The sequence below is a fragment of the Acartia tonsa genome, chromosome 6 (genome assembly GCF_053477335.1).
Source record: "Acartia tonsa isolate MP-2025a chromosome 6, ASM5347733v1, whole genome shotgun sequence".
Taxonomy (NCBI): domain Eukaryota; kingdom Metazoa; phylum Arthropoda; class Copepoda; order Calanoida; family Acartiidae; genus Acartia; species Acartia tonsa.
The window spans coordinates 53,582,097-53,608,376 of NC_137265.1; the positions used below are offsets into that span (position 1 = coordinate 53,582,097).

At 30.3% G+C, this 26,280-nt stretch overlaps 1 protein-coding gene and 2 long non-coding RNA genes across 3 annotated transcripts; all 3 read right to left on the bottom strand.

The window, feature by feature from the left end:
- Positions 1 to 4,252: 4,252 nt before the first annotated feature.
- LOC145323167 (uncharacterized) lies at positions 4,253 to 8,049 on the bottom strand. Its single transcript, XM_080165562.1, has 2 exons — positions 7,543 to 8,049; positions 4,253 to 5,153 (listed from the first exon to the last, which is right to left on the bottom strand). Exons 1-2 carry the CDS (start codon positions 8,032 to 8,034, stop codon positions 4,407 to 4,409), a joined length of 1,239 nt encoding a protein of 412 aa, XP_080021688.1. The 5' UTR covers positions 8,035 to 8,049; the 3' UTR covers positions 4,253 to 4,406.
- Positions 8,050 to 9,664: 1,615 nt separating this feature from the next.
- On the bottom strand, positions 9,665 to 15,489 carry LOC145322945 (uncharacterized). The gene is made up of 3 exons (XR_013880846.1): positions 15,403 to 15,489; positions 10,267 to 10,354; positions 9,665 to 9,727 (listed from the first exon to the last, which is right to left on the bottom strand). It is a non-coding gene; the product is annotated as an uncharacterized LOC145322945 (long non-coding RNA).
- Positions 15,490 to 18,097: 2,608 nt separating this feature from the next.
- Positions 18,098 to 19,481, bottom strand: LOC145322946 (uncharacterized). Its single transcript, XR_013880847.1, has 3 exons — positions 19,406 to 19,481; positions 18,558 to 18,648; positions 18,098 to 18,176 (listed from the first exon to the last, which is right to left on the bottom strand). It is a non-coding gene; the product is annotated as an uncharacterized LOC145322946 (long non-coding RNA).
- Positions 19,482 to 26,280: the final 6,799 nt, after the last annotated feature.

A 26,280-nucleotide genomic window follows, 5' to 3' on the forward strand; every position in this document is an offset into this window, starting at 1 on the left:
TGTAAATTCTATCTTCATCATAATTCTGTTCACAAGAAAGAGGATCTTCTATTTCTTGTTTAATATTTTCTTAAATATTGTCAGCTCTCATCTGGATAGAGAGAGGATATTCATCAAATATTTCTTCTACTTTAATTTCTTCTTTAACATCAATTTCTTCACATTTTATGAAACTAATAGATACAGAAGGTGGACCTGTATTATTATAGCTTTTCCTCATTTCTAAATGTTCAGGGGATTTTTTATGTTTTGATAACGCTGAACTAGAGATATAATGTTTGTTACAAAGTTGACATGAGTATGGCTTCTCTCCCGTATGGATCCTTTTATGGACCGTCAAATCACTATTTTTCAGAAATCTTTTTTCACATTGATTACATGAAAATGGTTTCTCACCCGTATGGATCCTTTTGTGTATAGTCAAATCACCAATATGAGAAAATGTCTTTTCACATTGATGACATGAGTATGGTTTCTCTCCTGTATGAATTTTTCTATGTGTCATCAAACTACTATTCTGAGAAAAGGTCTTCTCACATTGATCACATGAGTATGGTCTCTCACCAGTATGTACCCTCCTATGAACAACCAAGTGAGATTTCTGTGTAAAATTCTTGTTGCAGATATCACAAGTATTCATGCTGGTATATCCTCTCACAATCTCCTAAATAAATTAAGATATTAAAACACAAAAAAAATTAGCAATTAAAAACTACAACAAAAATGATAATTCCATAGAAGCAAAGCAAGAAAAAACAGACGTCCAAACGAACAATAAGAATTGTAAAAGTCATATCTAATTCTGATATGCCTAAATTTACGGTAAGAGCTATTGTTATAGACATACAGACATATGTAAGAAAGTAGAAGGAAAGGAATAAACAAGGATGTTAACATTTATAAAAGCAAAGCTGACAAACAGAGGTTGATACGGTTTTATTACCCCCCCATCTTTGGGTTATATAACCCAACCACCCCCCCCCCCCCTTCTCTCCATATTTAGTTTTTATATTTATTTTTTATAATATTTAGCAACTCCTCCTACTTTAACTGTTCTAAATTAATGATAAATGGGCGGAGTTAGAATTTGATATTTGAGGCAGGGGAGTAAAATGAGGGGTTTCAAAGTTTGAGGTTAGCACCCCTTTATCCCCATCCAGGAAGTATATTAGTTAGGTCGGTAAATATAAATAAATATATAGAACTGGAAATAAATTGTTATTGTAGAATAAAAACATTGATGACAATATCTATAAAAGCCAAGCTCAAATAAACCAGACAAGCAGAAATATCCAGGGATCTGAAGGAACAAGACAATGGCCAATAAATTGATATTCATTCCCTATGATGATGCACGTAATTACCCCCTCTGTAGATCAAAATTAGTGGTTGAAACATAACAACACTCAATTTAATGAACCAACCAATCAAAATTCACTATTGTCCCCAAAGTTGTTAAGCAAACAAAGAACAAAAGGTTATTATAAACCTCTAAGAAAAATCTGCAATCTATCTTTGATAAAAGCTGAGAAGATGCATATTTCTCATAAAAATTTAAAACAGAGCAGTTCAGACTAAGAGATATAAGTTTTCCGGAATTTTAATGTAGGGAGTAGATTTGAAATCTGCATCAAATTTTAAGGATTTTTTATAAAATTCGTGTTTTGTAAAATTCTTTATCTAAAAGCGAAAATACATTTTAAGTTAATTAATTTTGACCAATAGGATAGGTGGATTTTAAACTACCTGCGCTCTAATTGGTTGAATGATGTACGACATCGAATCAGAGTGCAGATTTTTTAAATCCACCAATCACAGATGCCAAAATTAATTAACTTAATTTGTATTTCTGCTTTTAGATAAAGAATTTTACAAAAAACGAATTTATAAAAAATCCTTAAAATTTGATGCAGATTTCAAATCTACTCCCTACATTACAATTCCGGAAAACTTTTATCTCTTAGTACAGACAGACCAACACATCAAGTGATATATAGAGTAGGTGCGATATTAGGTAATTGACAGCGAATTTTTACAAACATTAATAAAACAAGAATGACATCATTCATAAAGGCGAAGCTCTGAAATGGTAGAACAAATGTTAATACATAATGGACGTCAGAACTGAATAAGCCGAATATAAATGTATAAGTATAAACAAAATTGTAATTACAAGATAAGATCTTGATTATAGAGATGCTTCCTTATAACATTGTACTTAGTTGTAACAGGAATCAGTATTCCAAAAATCCAATGAATATGATAATTATCAGACATAAATTTTTTAGAATGATTATATAGTTGCTACGCTTTCTAAATTGTACCTAACTTCTAAGGAATAACCATGAAAAGTTTGAAAACGATAGGACAATTCTAACATAACAAAATTGATTAAAAGAGCTTACCATTCCGGACAGAGGTATGGACGGATCGACCGTAAATATAGAAAATCTTTGCAGTTATAATAATAATATAATTATAAATACCTCTGTTTACTGTGATTGTTACTTGCTGACTGTTGTTGATTCAATTATAAACCTAAATCATAAACATAGTTAACACTTGTTATATAAAATAAAGTCTCCGCCCATTTACTTAAATATGATGCTCAACGCGGACTCCTCCCACTTTTAATGAGAAACTGAACAAGCAAATATGATATGGTGTTATTTTTAATAAAAATAATGGCGGCAAATTCAGGGAGGGAGGAGACATTGAGCTGATAATTACGCTAGTCCTCAAGGTTTTATATTTACGTTTTCTTATGCTTTTGACCAACAACTTTGGGGACTATTATAAATGCATTCCGATTGGTGCATCAATAAAGCAAAGCTCTGAAACGGTAGGACAAACGAAACTTGTAGAAAGTCAGAACTGAATAACAGAAAAAAATGTATAAAAGTAGGTAAAATTTTGTCTAAGAGCAGTTTGACCACCTTGGATATTTTATACTTAATTATGCGTCATATTGATGGGAATGTTGACAAGAAGTTTCAGTCTTTATAGGAGACAAGAAATTCACGTTTCCTCAAAACGCTTCAGAGGGACATTTCAAATTATAGGGAATATAACTATTATATATAGACGGATTGATGTTCTAGCCCTTCTATAGTAACAGTTCAGATTTTATTGTTTACTCACTTAGCCAGACATACCAATAACAGGACGTCCGTAGTGCCATAGATTGGTTAGAAGATTTTAAAACTAAAAGATCCATCCCTTATTCCTACTATAGCCAAAGTAAAGAAACTTTTCCTAACTTACTTCTAGACATTGGAACGGACGTACCAACATACGCATGTCAAGATTATTAAAAAGAATAACATGTGTTTTTGTAAATAAAATTATTTTAAAACTTTTTTCTTTTTGACATCTATACGCTGTGAGTGTTCATTTTTATTTGTTATAAATTAATCTGAAAATAATATATATACATTAAACAAATATTTTATTTACACTACAAGATAAATAAACAAATTAATGATGTTTCTTTATACTGGAAAACAATAATATCAATCATGTAAAAAAATCATTTAAACATCAAGTTGTATGTGAAATAAAATGGAGACAGGTTTAATGTGGAGATAATGTAAAACCAAGTGTAAAGTAAGTATATTTACAATTTAGAAACGCCATAGAAAAATTAAATATTTACACACTAATTAAAATAAACACAGTATCTTAGACGTTGTTCAGTTTTTTGACAAAGATTAATAATAAGCATTTGTATCTTCTATATTTCTATTTTATGATGAACAATATCAATTCTATCTTTATCATAATTCTGTTGACAAGAAAGAGGATCTTCTATTTCTTGTTTAATATTTTCCTCAATATTGTCAGCTCTCATCTGGAAAGAGAGAGGATCTTCATCAAATATTTCTTCTTCTTTAATTTCTTCTTTAACATCAACTTCTTCACATTTAATGAAACTAATAGATACAGAAGTTGGAACTGTATTATTACAGGCTTTCATAATTTCTAAATGTCCAGGGGATTTTTTATGTCTTGTGAACTCTGAACTAAAGGTATAATGTTTGTCACAAAGTTTACATGAGTATGGCTTCTCCCCAGTATGAATCCTTTTGTGTCGAATCAAAGCACTATTCTGAGAGAAAGTCTTTTCACAACGATCACACGAATATGGTTTCTCACCCGTATGAACCCTCCTATGGACAGTCAATTCACCACATTGTTTTCTTTTTACATTTTACATGTAATACTTAGAATTTTGAAACAGCTTAGAAAAATTAAATATTAACATATTAATTGAAATAAACAAAAAGCTTGAAAGTTGATTAGATGTTTGACAAAAATCATCAAAATAAAGATTCAGTATCAATTCTATCTTCATCATAATTTTATTCACAAGAAAGAGGATCTTCTATTTCATGTTTAATATTTTCTTAAATATTGTCAGCTCTCATCTGGATAGAGAGAGGATCTTCATCAAATATTTCTTCTTTAACATCAACTTCTTCACATTTAATTAAACTAATAGATACAGAGGATGGAACTGTATTATTACAGCTTTTCATCACTTCTAAATGTCCAGGAGATTTATTATGTCTTGTTAACAAAGAACTAGAGCGATAATGTTTGTCACAAAGTTCACATGAGTATGGTTTCACACCAGTATGAATTCTTTTATGGGCAGTCAAAGTACTAATTTGAGAAAATGTCTTTTCACATTCATCACATGAGTATGGTTTCTCACCTGAATGGATCCTTTTGTGTACAGTTAATTCACTACTTTGTCTGAATGCCTTTTCACATTGATCACATGAGAAAGGCTTCTCACCAGTATGGATCCTTTTGTGTTGAATAAAAGCACTTTTATCAGAGAAAGTCTTTCCACATACATCACATGAGAATGGCTTCTCTCCAGTATGAGTTCTTTTATGATTAGTCAAAATACTATTCTGAGCAAATGTCTTTTCACATTGATCACATGAGTAAGGTTTCTCGCCAGTGTGGGTTCGTTTGTGTCTATTCAAAACACCATTCTCAGAGAAAGACTTTTCACAATGATCACATGAGTATGGCTTCTCTCTCGTATGAACCCTCATATGAACAACCAATTTAGATTTCTGTTTAAAATTCTTGTTACAAATATCACAGGTATTCATCCTGGTATATCCTCTCTCAATCTCCTAAATAAATTGAGATATTGAAACAAATAAAAATTGTAGCAATCAAAAACTACAACAAAGATAATAATTTCATAGAAGCAAAGCAAGAAAAAAAATAGACGGCCAAACAAACAATAAAAAGTGTAAAAGTCATATCTAATTCTGATATGCCTTAATTTACTATAAGAGCTATTGTTATAGACATACAGACAAAAGTAGAAGGAAAGTAATAAACAAGGATGTTAACATTTATAAAAGCAAAGCTGACAAACAGAGGTTGATTGGTCTTATTATCCCCCCTCCCCCCATCTTTAGGTTATACAACTTAACCTCTCCCCCCATCCCCCAGTTTTCATTTATACTGTTTAAAGGACATACTTACAACTTTAGGACTTGATTATAGAGATTCTTCCTTATAACATTGTACTTTGTTGTAATAGGAATCAGTATTCCAAAAATTCAGATGTATAGGACAATCATATCACATAAAAATATGTTTTGAAAAAGGTTAAAAATGAACTTGTGGAAATTCTGGTATCGATTATATTATCATTATCTGGTTATTATTGCTATGCTTTCTAAATTGTACCTAACTACTAAGGTATCACCATAAATAGTTTGAATTCTATAGGACAATTCTAACATTACTAAATTATAGAAAAGAATTGAATAGCATTAGAAAGTGAATTTTAAGATATATTGTCTATCGCCACAAAAAAAATCTGCAATAAATTTATCTTTTAGAAATTTAGAATACCCCAGAGCATTACCAACAGACCAAAGGGCCATGTAAATTATATATTTGATGATCATTGAAACAGGGAATCATTCTTTACAAAAACAACAGTCTATATTGAATTGTATCTGAGAAATTCACATTTCCCCCCACTCCATTTTTATCTAACAGAAAGATGGACGAAAAGACGTTGAAATTAAGTTATTGAGTAATTAGCTTGGTAGACTAAAAATCAAATAAGGCATAAATTGTTAAAAAGGGATATATTTTTTGCAATATTTGATAATAGTTTAACTAATGCAGAGTTTCATATAAAATAGTAAAAGAATAGAGGGGGCAAGGGTTAAATAAATATAAGTTTTATTTTTAGGGCGGGAACCCATGCTGACTCTCAATTGGGACTTTAAAAATGAATCTGAAATCTGAAAACAGCTAAGTCGCCACAAAAGAGGAGAAATCAATTTGCTATCAGAATAAAGAGGTGCCAACCAATGGGTTATACATCTATACTTATATACAATTGAAGATCAGATAACAGATCTAACTCTAACTATTTCTGAAGTAAAGCAATATATAAATACCTTATAATATAAAGTAGATCTGTAAGATGGATTTCTCTCTGGTCAATGTTAATGTTAGTTACTGACTGACAATGATACTTTTGTCAACCAAAATCATAAAAAATAGTTAACTCATGTTTTGATAAAATCAAAGTGCAACACAATTTCCGCCTATTTATTTAAAAATGATGCTCAACATGGAATCCTCCCACTTTTAATCAAAAACTGGACAAGCTATTTTTTTGTTAAAAGGTTGTTATGTATATTAAAAATGAATAAAGATTCTGGCGACAAATTATTATTGATTATTCAGTATTACATGAAGCTACTCTATAATTCCAAATGTCCGTCTGTTTAGATAGAAAATTGGCAAGAAACATATGTAAAATTATGAAGGTATAAATGCTTGTGTTAGATGTATTTATGGCAGTTACTTTAAGCATGACTGTATTTTTTGGCATAAATTTTAACATTTTGACAAAAAAACCATCTTGCTGTATTTTACTGGTTGTAGAAGCGACATCATATAAAATTTGTGTAATGTAGCGGATCAAACAGGACAAATGTAATGTAGTCTGTACGTACAAACCAACGGACAACAATATTGTAGATTTGCTTTGCAATTAAAACTTAATAAAAGAAATTAAAGTACCTTTCATCAGTTTATTCCACAATCAAAATTCCTCTGCAGATTTCTCTCTGTTCACTGTGAATGTTAGTTGCAGACTGACATGATTCTATTATCAACCTAAAATATAAACAATAGTTTATTCTTGTTTAAAGCTAAACCAAATCTCCGCCCATTTACTTAATAATGATGCTCAACGCAGACTCCTCCCACTAATACCTAATAAAAACTAGATAGGCAAATTTATTTTATTTATAAAGGTTGTGGGGTGTTATCTTAATTAATTAAAGACTTAGATAAAATCTTGAATAACCTGTATTTGTAAGTTAGAGAAAAACTCTTTCATTAATATCTATACTTTGTGCATTTTTGTGTTTGTTTTGAATTAATCTGAAAATAATATATTTACATTAGATAATTATTTTATTTACACTACAAGATAAATAAACAAATTAAAGATTTTCTTATTAATAATTTTTCCCCCGTATGGACTCTTTTATGTTTAGTCAAATCACCTTTATGAGAATATGTCTTTTTACATTGATCACAGGAGTATGGCTTCTCCCCTGTATGTATCCTTTTGTGTTTAAACAAAACACTAAAATGAGAAAATGACTTTTCACATTGATCACATGAGTATGGTTTATCTCCCGTATGAATCCTTTTATGTTCAGTCAAGTTACCACCAGTTGCAAAGGTCTTCTCACATTGATCACATGAGTATGGTTTATCACCAGTATGGATCCTTTTGTGTCTAGTCAAACCACTATTTTGAAAAAATGTCTTTCCACAATGATCACACGAGTATGGCTTCTCACTAGTATGTAACCTTTTGTGCTTAGTCAAATCACAATTCTGAGAAAACGACTTTTCACATTGATTACATGAGTATGGCTTCTCACCAGTATGAACCCTTCTATGAACAACAAAGTGAGATTTATGTTTAAAATTCTTATTACAAATATCACAGGTATTCATTCTGGTATATCCTCTCTCAATCTCCTGAAATTATTTTTATGAATTATTATTACAACACAAAATATTTCCAAATTAAATTTTTTTACATATAATCCTTACAAACAAAAAATCAGCAGTCTATCTTGAATATCAACTTGTATGTTCACATCTACCCCACTACCTTTCTTTTAAACAGACTAATAAATTTCTATGAGCATATATGTACAGTGTGTTTTTTTATGAGAACTTTTTTGAAAGCAATTTTACCCCACTTATAGTTATCAGAATTTAATGATTAATGGCTTATTTTCTTTGTTTTTTAAGGCAATTAATAGAACAACAAAAAAATATTTCAGTTTTTATTTAAAAAGTACAGTAAAATCTAAAATTAAAATAAAATGGATTTTCTGTAGTCAACTTTGGGGGGCCAGTACTCCCTCCCTGGTTGTGATATGACCTTCAAACTGTGATATGTTCTAGTACATGTCCCTAATAGTATCTGTATACATTTTTAGCTCTATATCTCAACTTTGAAGTGTTTAGCAGCCATTCTTGCAAAAGGTTGATTATTTGAGCATAAGAAAAATGCGCTAAAACCATTTTTAGATGTTGACACCTAAGTTTTGAATTTTAGATTTTACTGTACTTTTTAAATAAAAACTGAAATATTTTTTTGTTGTTCTATTAATTGCCTTAAAAAACGAAGAAAATAAGCCATTAATCATTAAATTCTGATAACTATAAGTGGGGTAAAATTGCTTTCAAAAAAGTTCTCATAAAAAAAAACACACTGTATATTTCTGATTTAGAGGAGTGCAGTAGGGGGGGTTGTTGGAGGAATGGGAACGGCTGTAATTTTCCTAATTTTGAATTTTAATTTTGAAACAATGTTTTTGCAGAAAATGTTTATCATTATGTAAATTTTATATTATAAGTATCAAAATATGAATTTCAGCGGCCGCAGCTGAACTTGGCAGCTGCCTGCAGCCGCGGTCGGCGGTAAAACGGTGGCGGCCTTTTATGAAATTTTAATACGTATTTGAAGTATCTCAGTCCAAAAATGCGGCCAAAGGAACCTTTTAAAGATTTCTGGAGACCTAGAGGATCAGGACCTGCAGGATATTTTAGTATTTTGGTACGATAAAATGCTTTGTTTAAGTAAAAAAAAATATTTTTGCTCTAACTGGATGACCCTGCCAGGTTTGCTGGCATCCTGTGCCCGCCAGGATGAAGATATTCTAAAAAATTCCAACTCTCAGTTATGTGTCATACCCATACATAAAAAGTCACGCAGTTGGGCTCTTTATCTTTCACACACAGAAATGAAATGGAAAAAAACGAAGGGGGGGGGGGTTAAGGGTTAGGGAGGTAAGAAAAAAATTGTTTGTTTCATGCATCACTTTTTCTGTCAAAACACGATTTTTCAAAATTCTTAGTATTATGAATATATAAAGGAAAAAGACCCCTCTTGAAGTGTGCATTAAAAAAACCTTAAGGCTCACACCCCCTCGATTTTGGCTTAATAAAGGTGTCAAAAATCGTAAGAGGGGTGTCAAAACTCTGTGCACGCTATGGTTCACATAGATCAGATAACAGACCTAACCCTATCTCCCTCTGTAGAAATAAATTAAAGCACAAAAAAATATAAATACCTTACAATTGAAAGTAGATCTGTGAATGTTAGTTGCTGACTGACGTTGATTCTATTATAAGCCTAAAACATAAACAATAGGTAGTTCTTGTTTTATAGAAATAATGCAAAACTAAATCTCCGCCCATTTACTTAATTCTGATGCTCAACCTAGACTCCTCCTACTTATAATTAGAAGCTGAGTTAGAACATGTTTCTGTAAAGGGGGATTATAATGAATAAAGATTCTGGCGGGAGTTATATCATTCTGTAAATCTGTCCACGTAGTTTTTAACGACCAATTTAGCCTAATTGTTTGATATTTATTATAATTCAAAATTATGCTTGCAATCATTTACTGAACACAAATTAGACGTAATATAAAATCTGCCTGATAAAAGTTTATTTTTTCTTTTGTTTATCTTCGCGGCTAACCACTATTAAACATATTTGAAGAAAAAAAACTTTAAAGGTTCACTACTCCAAGTACCTAAATTCGGCATATGCACTTCATGCAACTATCTCTTTGATAAAAGCTTTTAAAAAGAGAATATGTGACTGCAATTAGTAAACAGAGGTTCATATGGCTTAAATAACCTCCAATGTTTTAATTAAATAGATACCTTGTGACATAAAATAGATCTGTTTAATGGATCTCTCTCTGTTCACTGTAAAAGTTAGTTGCTGACTGACGTTGATTCTATTTTAAACCTAAAATATAAACAATAGTTATGTGGTATCCGCCTAGGGTAAATGGCAGACACCAGAGTTCGAATAAAGACTACGGCAGTGTGAACAGACGTGGACACCTATACTATAGAGAAGCTACGCTTCTCTAGCAATCACTAAATAATAAACATAGTCTATTCAGTTGTTTCTTTATTGCAGGTCTAAGGATAACTAAACTTGTACAACATAATATAAATACATATGGATTAGGAATAAAGATAGTTAAAGATAAATCATACAGTAAAACATAGATAATTGCAATGGTTAGGTAGATGGCTATCCCTGTCTGGGGCAGGCAGGATAGCCCATGGAACAGCACAATAGATAGATAAGCATAGAGGGGTTGAGTGGTAGGTCTGGGTACTAAAGAGGGAAGGTTTGATGATTACTTGTGACAACAACAGTCTGTGTGGGGGTGATTCTATCAGGTGAGGGAAGGCTTAGATCCTTTATCCTCAGGGTTGAGGTGGTGCTGATAACTTGGTGGTTGAAGGGGAAGGTTCCGGTGCTTAACCCATTAATATCCACCCCAAGAATTACTTGAAAATTAAAACTTTTTCAGACATACTCTACTTACTATGGATGGTTTGCATGCAAATCATAAGAAATTTTTTTATTATGACCACTATGACAGAAAATATGACCACGTCAATAAATTGACGTTTGGCCACTCCCTACTCCATTATCAGATGATAGGAAATAACGGATCAGTAATATTTGACATAATATCATTTCACATAAATTCATTTCACATAAAACACTTGACATAAAATCATTTCACATAAAGGTACATTTGACATAAAAACATTTGACATAAAGGTACATTTGCCATAAAGGTACACTTCACATAAAAACGTTTCACATAAAGGTACATTTGCCATAAAGGTACATTTGACATAAAGGTACATTTGGCATAAAGGTACATTTGACATAAAGGTACATTTGACATAAAGGTACATTTGACATAAAGGTACATTTGACATAAAGGTACTTTTCACATAAAGGTACATTTGACATAAAGGTACATTTCACATAAAGGTACATTTCATATAAAACTTTGGGTACAAGTATAAATTTTTGGTACCAGTAAAAAACTTTGGGTACCAGTATGAAACTTTGGGTATCAGTAAATAACTTTGGGTACCAGTATAAAACTTTAGGTACCAGTATAAAACTTTAAGCACCAGTATAAAACTTTGGGTACCAGAATGAAATTATAAAAAACATGATTTTATGCCAAGTGTAGTTTTATATGAAATGTACTTTTATGTCAAGTTTACTTTTATTTGAAGAGTACCTTTATGTCAAGTTTACTTTTTTTTGAAGAGTACCTTTATGTTAAATGTATCTTTATGTCAAGTGTACCTTTATTTTTATGTGAAGTGTATCTTTACGCCAAATATGCCTTTATGTCAAATGTACCTTTATGTCAAATGTATCTTAGGTGAAATGTATCTTTATGTGAAGTAAATCTTTATGTGAAATGTACCTATATGCCAAGTGTACCTTTATGTGAAATGTACCTTTATGTGAAGTGTACCTTTATGTGAAGTGTACCTTTATGTGAAATGTACCTTTTTGCCAAATGTACCTTTATGTAAAATGTATCTTAGGTGAAATGTACCTTTATGTGAAGTGTACCTTTATGTGAAGTGTACCTTTATGTGAAATGTACCTTTATGTCAAATGTACCTTTATGTCAAACGTACCTTTATGACAAATAAACCTTTATGTGAAATGTACCTTTATGTCAAACGTACCTTTATGACAAATGTACCTTTATGTGAAGTGTACCTTTATGTGAAATGAGTTTATGTGAAACGTTTTTATGTGAAGTGTACCTTTATGTCAAATGAGTTTATGTCAAATGATACTTTATGTGAAATGTTTTATGTGAAATGAATTTATGTGAAGTGATTTTATGCCAAATATTACTGATCCGGAAATAACACATTGACTACTAAAATTGATAACAAAAACGTTATTTATGTTTCTTAATTCATAGTAAAAGATATTTACTTATATTTCTGATGGTACAAAATAAGAAAATGGTTTTAAAAAAAAACATTTCTTTTTTAATTGTATAGCTTAGTAACAAATAAAACAGGGAAGGGGGTCTTTTTTATTACACCACTCCCAAAAGTATTTTAACAAAATTTTCTTAGTTGTTGGCTTTACAACTTTGGGGACTTTTATCTAATTTTGATTGGTTGGTTCATTAAGTTAAGTTTCCAAACATTTTAACCGCTAATTGTACTCTAAACTTCAGGGTTGGACATCTATTTATCGGCCATTGGCATATCCCTTGAGACCCTAGCAAATATAAGCTAGAAAAAAATGTATAACATCATCAGGAATTAGGGAACAATTACACCTTTTTTCTTTTCAGTGTATCTTATGTTTATTTTATGTACAATTTTCCTATCTATTTGCCTAATAAAATTAATCTATAAATAACTGTATTTACTACTAAAAATTTACAAATTAGTAAAGCTCTGCATTTTCTTTTCTCCTTATTCCATTTATCAATTACAGAACACAGCCTAAATCCTTTTCTATGCACGGTTTAACAAATGCGCGAGAGAAATTACCATACCTTATACCTAACAGTAATTTCAACCAATCACAAATAAGATTTATGCCCCACCCTAATTTTATATCTTGTTTTCCCCTTACTTTCAAGATAATGAGTTGTTAAGATGTCAAATGGCGCGCATTTCCGGTCAATTTGTTTTTTCAGGTTATATACATATACAACACCCCCTTTTTTCTTGACCATCGAGTTTTTAAGAGTTAATTCTTTTTTAAATTCCCGCCCCCCAACATCCTACACCCAATTAATTTATCATTCATATCTCTGTTGTAAAACAATATCTTGACTTGCTTGACCATCCCCATTTCCTGTTTATCTAGGGATAAAGAGATATCTATTTTAGATAAAAATCATTTATTCTGAAAATCATTGACATGAAGCTTAGTATAGTATAAAATAAGATATTATTGTATTGTATATTCAAATTTGTACACTTAAGAAGTGTTAGAATTTAAAAAACAATTTTTAAGTCCATATAAAGAAGTTTTTTACTACTTTCTTAGAAATACTCTAATTATATAAATGTTTAGTTCTTTATAATAGTCTAATTATGTTCTTAAAAAATAAATTTAATTTCAAGAGTATATGTCATTTTGATTTAACTATCCCTTTTTCTAATTTAGCATTATAAATATCTAACCCTCCTATTTTTTATTACTGACGAAGCGAAGCTACTATATAAATAGTAACACAGCTGCTCTATAATTTGATATGTTCGCTAGTACATCATTCAGTAACTGAATATGGGAAAGGTGAATTTCTCTCAGCAAGTAGGCTCGTGAATTTTTGGTGAATATCCAGTATGTATTTTACTTAGTCTCTCTGTCTGTAGGTCATGCTATAAAAGATACAAATCAATAATTAATTATATGTTTTGTAATTTTCTATATATATATATTTTCTCTCTCTCTTTTTTTTCTTCAAATTTTCTCCCACTCATTTTATGTACATTGAACATCAGAAATTATTTCACATTGTCTGTTTGTCAATATTTGATTTTTATGCCTCGCTGCTTATGAATGTTGTCATCCTTGTTCTCTTCTTTAGCCCTCTTCTTCCTACAATTTTACAATTGAAAGTTCGATTTTTAAAACAAACTTATTCTTTTGATGGTGAAGTATTTTAAAGAACAAAATAGTAAAAATTATATATCTATATATTTATTTTAATGTAAATGCATTAAAGAATATTTTTTAGATGAAATTATTTTGAAAATATGAGTTACCAGTTTAAAAATGATAAATATTTAAGGACTGACCAAACACCCCAAACATGATTTTAGGGCATAATTTCTAGGGGATTTATACATTCATTATGCATATTACTACAATAAATACTATGGGGGAATCTTCAGCCATACGTAATGATACTTACGTAACTTTTTCAAGCACTTTTCTCTCCGTGAAATTTTAAGAATCTCTTACAATTTTTATGCAAAGCTAAAAATTTGGATTATTGATTAACACAACATTCAATAAAATTTGTAAAAACACCATATCTTTTGGTTGATTTATAACTATAAAAATTATTACCCTCTCAATTTTTAATTTTTGATTAAGCCCTACATTAAAGCTTTAAAATTTTAATTAGTTTTTTAATGTTTTAATATTTTTAATTTCTAAAATTAAAGTGATAGCAATAATCTTTCAACATCTATTCTTATTTTTTAGATTTATCATCCCTGTCAGTTTTTAGAGCCCTCTAAATAGAGGCTACTTTAACGTAGTTATATTGACGTGTGGGTACGAATGGGTTAAGATGGGAGAGGGAGGGGTAACACCCCACCCCTCCATTTGCAGGACAACTGAGAGATGAAATCAATACCGTTATCTGACATATTTTCAGGTGGCTTTACAATTGTAGAATAACAGGATTTAGCTGGGTGCGTAGCATCACTATAATGTCTTGGTTTCTGCATGGTCCAGAGTTGCCGCATACCACAGTTACTCATGTTTATTAATAAAGCTAAACAAAATCTCCGCCCATTTACTCAATGCGATCGGGCTCCTCCTATTTTCAATCAGAACATAGACGGATAAACGTTTATTCTAAATAAATATTCTGGCGGGAAATTATTCTTTATCTTTATTGTATTTAATTATACCTTCGCCATTACCTTAAATATGATGCTCCTACTTTTAAAAACTGAACAAGCAAATTGTGTTATTTTAATTAATGGCGGGAAATTGTTGTTTATTTATATTACATAGGCATTGGTAATAATGATGATGAATTACGCCCCTAAATTTTAATGGAAAAGGAGGGAGGAGGGGGGGTAAAAACTTAATTTTTATCGTTAAATCCTAATTGTTTTCGGGGAAGGGTAATCTACCTTTTTAATGCTCCTGGGAGTGAGTTGTTACTCTAACTAAGAGATATAATTCTCTTCATTTCCTCTCTCAGGGTAAAACCTTCAGTAATAAAAAAAGTTAATAACCTGTGTGCTTGTAAACAAAATTAGTAGAAAACTTCATTCTTGTTGATATCTACACTCTGTGCATTTTTATTTGTTATTAATTAATCTGAAAATAATATATCTGTATTACATTTATTTTATTTACACTACAAGATATATTAACAAACTAATGATTTGTCAAAATATTTGTCATTGTCAATAAATAAAATTCTTAGCTTAAATACAAATCTTATATTACAAACTAAAAGTTTTTCTTATTTTTGTATGTATGCATAGTCAATACTATCTCATAAACAGCTGGATAAACAGTTCACTAATTTAGGAAGTTTGGTATTAAACTGAGAAAAAATTCTTTAAGCCATATAGGCAAGGGGCGATGCATTTAGTTATATCAGGAAGTAAAATAATATTTATAATTATATGAATAAATTATTTACAACACTCTCAATTACATTTCAATAGAGAGAGGATCAATATTGTCAGCTCTCATCTGGATAGAGAGAGGATCCTCTTCAAATATTTCTTCTTTTTTAATTTCTTCCTTGATATAAACCTCTTCACATTTAATTAAACTAACAGATACAGAAGTTGGAACTGTATTATTACAGCTTTGTATCATTTCTGAATGTCCAGGGGATTTTTTATGTTTTGATAACGCTGAACTAGAGATATAATGTTTGTTACAAAGTTTACATGAGTATGGCTTCTCTCCAGTGTGGATCCTTTTATGGACCGTCAAATCACTATTTTTAAGAAATCTTTTTTCACATTGATTACATGAAAATGGTTTTTCACCAATATGTAGTTTTTTGTGTAAAGTCAAAGAACTATTCTGAGAAAAAGTCTTTTCACATTGATCACACGAGTATGGCTTCTCATCAGTATGTATTCTTTTGTGCTGAGTCAATTTACCCCTTTCTTTGAATGTCTTGTCACATTGATCACATGAGTAGGGCTTCTCACCATTGTGGATCCTTTTGTGTTTATTCAGTTTATCTTTCTGTGCAAATGCTTTTCCACATTGATCACATGAGAATTGCTTCTCTCCTGTATGGATCATTTTGTGTTCAGAAAGTTTATCTTTCCGTGCAAATGCTTTTCCACATTGATAACATGAGAATGGCTTCTCTCCCGTATGCACCCTCATATGAATAACAAAAGAATATTTATGAATAAAATTCTTGTTACAAATATCACAGGTAATCATGCTAGTATATCCTCTCTCAATCTCCTGAAATATTTTAATTAATAAAAACATAACATATTGTTTTTCCAGTATTTTCAAATGAACACAATATTCAGGTAAAAACTAACACAAGGATAATAACTTCCATAGAAGCAAAGCAAGAAAAAACAGACGGCCAAACAAACAATAAAGAATTTTAAAAGTCATATCCCAGTTGTTGTCAATAAAGATAAATAATTTTAGAAGAACAAACAACCTTGTTAAAGGAATCATCAAGACAATTCTGACATGCCTAAATTTACGACACAATTACAGAGAAATGTAAAAAAGCTTCGCTATTAAATATTGTAGAAAGAAAGTAATAAACAAGGATAAAAACATTAATAAAAGCGAAGCTGACAAACATGAAATAACATTTATATTCGTGTACAGAGGTTGAAAACGTTTTATAACCCAACCATCCCCCTCCCTATATTTAGTTTTTATAATTAATTTTTATAATATTTAGCAACTCCTCCTAATTTATTTGTTCTAAATCAATGAAAAATGGGCGGAGTTAGATTTTAATTTTGAGGCAGGGGAGTAAAATGAGGGATTTCAAAGTTTGGGGTAAGCACCCCAGGACTTGTATGAGTTAGGGCGATAAATATAAATATTACATTCACATAGAATTGGAAATAAATTGTTATCATAGAAGAAAAACAGCGATGACAACATCTATAAAAGCCAAGCTCTAAAAAACCAGAATAGCAGACAATGAATTAATGTACATCCCTATGATGATGCAGATTAAAATTAGTGGTTAAAACGATTGAACACTATGGACGTCAGAACTGAATTAACAGTTGCTACGCTTTCTGAAACTACTACAGGAATAACCATGCCAAGTTTGAAATTGAAAGAACAAATATAACATGACTAAATTAATGAAAAGAGCTTACCATTCCGGACAGAGGTACGGACGGACCATCTAATTATAGGAAAGATTTGCTTATAAACATAAGCAATGAATAGCATAAGATAATGAGTCTATAATTTATGACATAAAGCATAAATAATATAAAATACCTTATAGTTTAAAGTAGATCTGAATAATGGACTTCTCTCTGTTCACTCTGGATGTTAGTTGCTGACTGACAATGATTTAATTATCAACCTAAAATATAAACAATAGTTAACTCTTGATTTATAAATAATAAAGCCTCACAAAATCTCCGCCCATTTACTTAAACATGATGCTCAACGGAGACTCCTACCACTTTTTACCACGTACGGACATTCTGGTAACGATTACAGAGTTTCTAAGCTTTCTAAATTGTACCTAACTGTTATAGGAATCATCGTGCAAAGTTTGAAATCGATAGGACAATTCTAACATGACTAAATCAATGAAAAGAGCTAAACATTCCGGAAAGAGGTACGGACGGACTTACCTTAATTATAGAAAAGTTTTGCTTTTAAACATCAGCATCGAATAGCATAAGAGAATGAGTCTGGAGTAATGCATAAAGCACAAAAATATAAAAAAACCCTTATAATATAAAGTTGATTGGTATAATGATTTCTCTCTGTTCACTGTGAATGTTAGTTACTGACTGACTTTATCAACCTAAATCATAATTATTATTTAACTATTGTTTTATAAAAAATAAATCTCCGCCCATTTACTTAAACAGGATACTCAAGGCGGACTCCTCCAACTTTTAATCAGAACTTGGAAAAGCAATTCATGTATTTGTTAAAAGGTTGTAATGTTATTTAAATTTCAAATAAAAAAAGATTCTGGTGAAAATTATTATTTATCAATCATCATTTGATGGATTTTAAGAATATAAATATGTCAATTTGTTATTATATAATATAAGATTAAGTTAATGTAGCGGCTTAAACAGAACAAATGTAATCTGATTGTGTAAGTATAGACCAAAACAACGGACAACAATATTATAGAGTTGCTCCGCACATAAAATATGAAAATAAATTAAAATACCAATTCATGAGTTTAATCCACAATCAAAATTCCTCTGCAGATTTCTCTCTGTGAATATTAGTTGTTGACTGACGTTGATTAAATTATTAACCTAAAAGTAAAATATAAACAATATTTATATCTACAAAAAATAAATCTCCGCCCATTTATATAAATATGATGCTCAACGCGGACTCCTCCCACTTTTAATCAGAAACTGGACAAGCAAATATGATATGGTGTTATTTTAGAAAAAGATAATGGCGGCAAATTCAGGGAGGGAGGAGACATTGAGATGATTATTACACTAGTCCCCACGGTTTTATAATCACGTTTTCTTACTCGTTTGACCAACAACTTTGGGGACTATAAATGCATTCCGATTGATTAGTATTTTAAGTTGAGTGTCCAAACGTTTCAATCAAAAATTGATGTCCACAGAAAGGGTAAATTGAGTATTCGGGATGTACATTAAATTATCTGCCATTGTCTTATTCCTTTATATCCCTGCGGGAAATTAGAAAGAAAAATATTCTTTATCTATATGAAAGAGCACATTTCAAAGGTTATTTGAAGTGTATAAAATGACATATAACAATATTGTAGATTTGCTTTCCATAATATGAAATTTAAACAAGATACCCTTACATCCTTATAATAAAGTAACAGGATGTCTGTTTGTCTGTCTGTTCCAAAGAATCTCGCTTACCGCTAAACGATGTGATTCTCCTTAACAGGGTAGCTTCTCATAGGTCCTGGGAGGGTTAATACTTAATTTGAAGGAGGGTAAAACCAACCTCCCCCCCTTACCGATAAAGAAGCGGCAAGGTACCCGACTGATAAGGGTTAATGAAAGTAATCAAATTTACCTGGTTTATCTTAGCTATTTATTCAAATGAAGACTGAAAGAATTATACTTTTTCATTTCATTGTTATCAGTTATCTGAAAAAAATCAAAAGGTACAAAAATGATAGGTATTAATTTGCAAAATAAAATAAAAATATTTTAACCAAATAATCTTAAGTAACCAGCAAAAGTATAAAAATAATGTATACAGATTTTATAAAAATAAAGTAAGGGTTGGGGGAGTATTTTGCCACTTTCACTTACTCCATGATTATTAGGTTAGGTATTAATGTTAGAAAATATAACATAAAAGTAAAGTTCCATCCCAAATGACGTATAGTTTTACATTTATATCAATCCTTATAATAACAGAGTAAGCAAGCAAATGTGGCAAAACTCCTCCCCCCCCCCTCCTTTTAATATTTTCATTAAAAATAATAGAATATTTACAAAATTGGGTAATTTATTCAAGAAAACCAATTATTCATCATAATTCAATTGTATTTCTACGATATCGATAGAATCTTTATCCTGAATTTCTCCTTCTTCTATTTCCTGTTTTATAGTTTTACATCAGCTTCACCACAATTACCAGAACTGGTAGAAGCAGAAGGTTGCACTGTATTCTTAAATTCTAAGTTGAGAAAATGTTCAACTGATTTTTTATGTTTTGACAGTTTTGAAACGGAGCAATAAGATTTCTTGCATAATGTACAAGAGTATGGCTTCTCTCCTGTATGAATCTTCTTATGTCTTGTCAATTCAGTATTTGTACAGTAATTTTTTTCACATGTATCACAAGAGAATGGCTTTTCTCCTGTATAATTTCTCTTATGGACAATTAACTCACCATTTGTACGGAAACCTTTTTCACATGAATCACAAAAGTAAGGCATTTCTCCTGTGTGGATACGTTTATGTACAATTAAATTACTTGACGTTGAGAAAGCGTTTTTACATGTATCACATGTGAATGGCTTCTCGCCTGTATGGATTCTCATGTGTATTGTTAAACTAATAAATGATTTATTGCATAAATCATATTTGAATGGCTTTTAACCTGTATGAATTCTCATATGTGCTGTTAAATGGCTCTTGTAAGAGAATTCCTTAGCACAGATATGACACTTGTTCATGATGGATTCTTAATTGTTTCTTCACCTGGAATGAAAAATATTAATGACACTAGGTTAATGTACTCTTTAAAAACCCTTTTCTTATTTCCAATTCTTACTACACTATGTCTCTCCACTATGTCTCTCCACTCCCCTTAAAGGACATGAACAATATGTACAATATACTTGACATACACAAATCTGTAATGTCACTTATTAATCCACTAGGCTGTCTTTCTTTTGTTATTTTGAAAAACCTATTGGTTATAACTCAATAACTAACAAAAAATTATTACTTTCTAGGATGGGAAGGTTTGTTAATTTCATCATATTCTATTATTGCAAAATCATTTTTACCTGATTTATCTTATATATTGGTTCCAATGAAGAATCTATCAATTTAATTTTTCATTTTGCATTATCTGAAAAAGATTATTACAATGTAACAAAAAAAGTTTTAATTTGCAGAATAATAAGAATACTTTTAAACAAAATATCGTTAAATTAAAAAGTAGAAAAAAAGTATATACAGATATCATTTTATAAAAAAAAACTAATTATTATTCACATTGAACTTATTACAATATTTACAAATTTGGGTATTTCATATAAGAAAACTCAACGCTACCAAAAGTATCAAAGGTGAAATAAAAAGCATTTTTTGGGGGAAAAAAGTTTGTATCAAATGATTCAAAATTGTCTAATTAAAGAGAAAAAGATTTTTTTTTAAATTTTGGCAGTTCGGCCACCGTTTTTTTTTAAAGACAAATTGTACCACATTAAAGCAACTGCCATTCCAAGTTTTAAAGTTTAGAACATAAAATATAAGAAATCATATAATTGAATTAATTCTGGAATTAAGACATTAAATTTAAAAAAAATGTTTTATACACGATATCATTAATAAAAGTTCTTGTAAACAACATAAAATCATATACAGAGAGGATCCTCATCAAGGGTTTCTTCTTCTTTAATTTCTATTTTTAAATCAGCTTCACCACAATCAACAAAACTGGTAGAGGCAGAAGGTTGTATTGTGTTCTTAGTAGATTATAACTTCTTGAGATGTCCAGCTGATTTATTGTGCTGTGACAATTCTGAACTTGAGTAATAAGATTTCTGGCATGATACACATGAGTATGGCTTTTTTCCAGTATTGATCCTCTTATGTACTTTTAACTCATCGTTTTTACGGAAAAATTTTTTAAATGTATAACAAGAATATGACTTCTCCTTAAAGATCCTCTTATGATGAATTAAACTACTTTGTCTTGAGAAAGTTTTTTCACAAGTATCACAAGAGTATGGTTTCTCTCCTGTATGGATCGAATTATGGAGAGTCATCTCACAATTTGTATGGAAAGTTTCTGTACATATTCCACATTTGAATATTTTCTCATCTGTGTTTGGAATTTTCAAGTGATCTATCTGTGAGAAAGTCTTTTCACATAAATCACAAAGGAAAAGTTTGTCGCCTTCAAGAATTCTCATTTGTAATGTCAAGTTCCTCTTGGAAGAGATTTTCTTCATGCAAAGATCACACTTGCTCATTATGGATTATTATTATTTGTTCTTGTGCACCTGAAATTAAAAATATTAATATCCAGGATAAAAAATATTTGTAAGCTAATCTAACTTGTTATTATTTACAGATTTATGTAATTTGTCTGCAAGAACATACGTTCTAACTAGGTATTGTTATAATAGACCAAGTATTGGGTGAGATAATTCAATGAAGGAGAAGAAGCCGAGTATTATGGTTTACAGTCCATATTTCTTTAAATGTCTTCTACTACACTCAGCGATATTATATCAAGAATTTTATTTTGTTAATATAAAAAAATTTAGATTTTAATATTTTATTTCTTATGAAGCTATATCATTGCAGATATACATAGTAAGTGAAATATAAATATTTAAACGTGTGATAACGCACATAGCTTAATGGGCCCTCAATTCAACATAGGAGGCAAAAAAACTCAAATCCTAAAACAATTTAGCCGAAATCCATCCAAGGGCCTAAACTAAGTAGATGACTCAAATAGCTTACTGATTACCAAGACAAACTAGTCATTACATTTCTGTAATCTGAACATATTTTTTGTGGAATAACTTATTTAAGAAATCATCTTGACCTGATTTTTTTCTTATTTATTGGTTTGATGAAGGTTACAAGAATTCTACTTTTTTCAGTTTATTTGTTATATCAGAAAAAAAATATGTATAATGTAAGACACAATCTAAGATGAATATAATATTCCCGTTTCAATAGGAGAAGAATCAAAATAATAAAACAATAAGTATTGATACAAATTTAGATTTTACAGAAATTGTTCCAGAGCAAAATAAAAAAAAATCATATAATTGAAATAATTCTATAATAATTTAAATTGAATATTGAAAACCAAAAAAGACTGAATACACATTGATATCATTAGTTAAAAATATTTGTTATAAACAGTAAATCTACTAAGAATAGATATCTTCATATTTATAGCAGATCATCATATTTCAATCTTGTGTTCAACAATGTCAATAGTGTTGACTATATCCTCAACTGAATTCTGTTCAAAAGAAAGAGAATCTTTATCCTGAATTTCTTCTTCTTCTATTTCCTGTTTTATAGTTTCTTTAACATTCTCTGCCTCCATGTTGATAGAGAGAGGATCCTCATCAAGAGATTCTTCTGCTTTTATTTCTAGTTTAATATTAGTTTCACCACAATCAACAAAATTGGTAAATTCTAATTTCTTAAGATGTTTAGCTGATTTGTTATGTTGCATCAATTCCGAACTTGATTTAAAAGAGTTTTGGCATAAAACGTAAGAGAAGGGATTCTCACGAGTGTGGGTTCTCTTATGAAGAGTTAAATCACCATTGGAACAGAAAGACTTTTCACATGCATCACAAGAGTATGGCTTCTCTCCTATATGGATCCTCTTATGATAAGTTAAATCACTTGGTTGTGAGAAAGGCTTTTCACAAATATCACAAGAGTATGGCTTCTCTCCTTTATGGGTCCTCTTATGAAGTGTTAAATTACTTAGATGTGAGAAAGTCTTTTTACAAGTATCACAAGAGTATGGCTTCTCTCCTGTGTGGGTCCTCTTATGATAAGTTAAATCATTTGGTTTAAAGAAAGCCTTCTCACAAGTATCACAAGAGTATGGCTTTTCTCTTTTATGGGTCTTCTTATGAAGAGTTAAATGACTTTGTTGTGAGAAAGCCTTTTCACATGTATCACATTTGAATTGTTTCTCTCCTGTATGCAACGTCTTATGACGCTTTAAATCACTAAGTTGTGAGAAAGCTTTTTCACATGTATCACATTTGAATGGCTTCTCTCCTGTGTGAGACATCTTATGTACTGTTAAATGCGGTTTCTGTATAAATGCTTTTTCACTTAAGTCACATTTGAATGGCTTCTCACCTGTATGAATTCTCACATGTCTTGTTAAACTACCTTTTGTAGAGAATTCCTTGCAGCAGATATGACACTTGTTCATGATGGATTCTTAGTTGTTCTTGCACCTGGAATAAATAATATTTAATGTAATACTTGTGTAGAGTTGAAAATAAAAAATTAAAGCAACATCATTTTTAATAGCTACTCTATATGTAGGGTGTGTCCGTCACTATGTAGGAAAAAGTATTCCAGATGTACTCTATAAAAACTCTCCTCTGATATCTAATTTTTATCCCACTTTCTCTTCTATCCACTTATATGTACTTGTCTTATTACCCAATCTACTTCTGATGTTTTATTTAATTACTATCTTTAGCTTTAATTTTAAATACATACTATAGAAAACAATCATCCCAAACCCCAACTGTTTTTTAATGATATTTTTGTTACAGCAAACTAATTCACTTTTATGACAGACAGATGTACATACTTTATCTTAAATATTAAGATTTTAAAGATTCTGCTACATAATATTTGTATTATATATAAGCTGACTTACTTTACTTTGTAATCTCAATCATCCACGTTTTCTTTCTTTTTATAATCTTAGAGTCTCAATTCATTTTATATTCAGTCTGAAAATAAACTTTAATAATTCTACATGTAACACAATTCTAAATATGAGAAAAAAATTAGAAATATATTGAATAACCAAAATTTTGGAAGCTATAAGTGCTTAGTATTCCTCAAACTTAGGTTAGGATAAATTGTAGCCCTGTAAGATTAGGACGACACATGTTTATGTTTAAACAAAAAAGCAAACAAAATATATAAGATACACATTTTTTTCAAAGAATTATGATTTTTTAAAAATTATTTTTGGAGAAGTAATATTATTTACACATATTATTAAATCTTAAATACAAACATAAATAAACATAATTAAGCACATTTTAAAAGACATTTACAACAAATTCGCTATTTAGGGTCATGCATTCATCAAACATTTTTATTTCTATCTACTTAAACGAATTCTTCACTCTCAATTCCTTCTTCCTCCTTTATTTCCTCTTTTATAATTACTTCCACACTCTCAGCCTCAATCTTTATAGATATAGGATCCTCATCAAGAGTTTCATCATCTTTTATTTCCATCTTTATATTAGCTTCACCACAATCAACAAAACTGGTAGAAGCAGAAGGTGTGACAAAATTCCAACTGGATTTATGGATCCTCTTATGCATAGTTAAATTACCTATGTGAGAGAAAGCCCTGTCACATGTATCACAAGCGTATGGCGTCTCTCCTGTATGGATCCTCTTATGGTTATTTAATTCCCATTGATATAGGAAAGCTTTTTCACATGTATCACAAGAGTATGGCTTATCATCTGTATGAATTCTCATATGACTTATTAAACTACTCTTCATAGAAAATTCCTTGCTGCAGATATGACACTTGTGTAGAGTTAATTTACTAGAGTATGGCTTCTCATGCTCAGTAAAATGATAATTAAACTCATACTTTGTACGGAAAGCTTTGTCACATGTATCACACGAGTATGGCTTCTCTCCTGTATGCATCCTTTTATGTAATGTCAACTCTTTACTGAGACGGAAAGTCTTTCCACAAGTATCACAAGAGTATCGATTTTCCCTTTTATGGATCCTCTTATGGTCAGTTAAATGACCTTGTTGAGAGAAAGCCTTATCACATGTATCACATTTGAATGGCTTTTCTCCTGTATGGATCCTATTGTGTCTTAATAAATTACCTTTTTCTGAAAATGCCTTTTCACAAATATCACATTTAAATGGCTTCTCTCCTGTATGAATTCTCATATGTACTGTTAAACAGGCCTTTCTAGAGAATTTCTTGCAGCAGATATGACACTTGTTCATGATGGATTATTAATTGTTCTTGCACCTAGAATAAATAATATTGAATGTAATACTGTGTGTAATTGAAAATAATAATTTCAAGCCTTCATATTTTTTAATAATTCTTTTAAATACTGACTTTTGTTAAAAAAAGCTAGTATATAATTTGTGCAGCTAGTATATAATTAAGATGTGTTCGTGCAGCTGACAATATGTTGGTAAAAGTATTCCATATTTGCTCTATGAAAACTATCTCTTCTTACATCCATATCTTATTTAATATAGCTACCCTATATGTTGGGTGTGTCCAAGTCCATTAATATGTAAATAAAAGTAATCAAAATATGCTGTGCTATTTTATTCATTGTTATGGACATATTTATTCTTGTACTTGTTAAAAACTAACTTACTTTAATTTTGTTAACTTAGACTGTGCGTGGTTTTTTCTTTTTATGTTGACTTCAGTTTCAAATCTTATTTCATTTTATATTTGTC

Excerpts from the sequence above, each read along its gene's own strand:
- LOC145323167 (XM_080165562.1), bottom strand. The coding sequence starts at position 8,034 with ATGAATACCTGTGATATTTGTAATAAGAATTTTAAACATAAATCTCAC. Across the intron at positions 5,154-7,542 it reads CTAAACATAAAAGAGTCCAT|GAGATTGAGAGAGGATATAC; the intron begins ACGGGGGAAAAA and ends CAATTTATTTAG.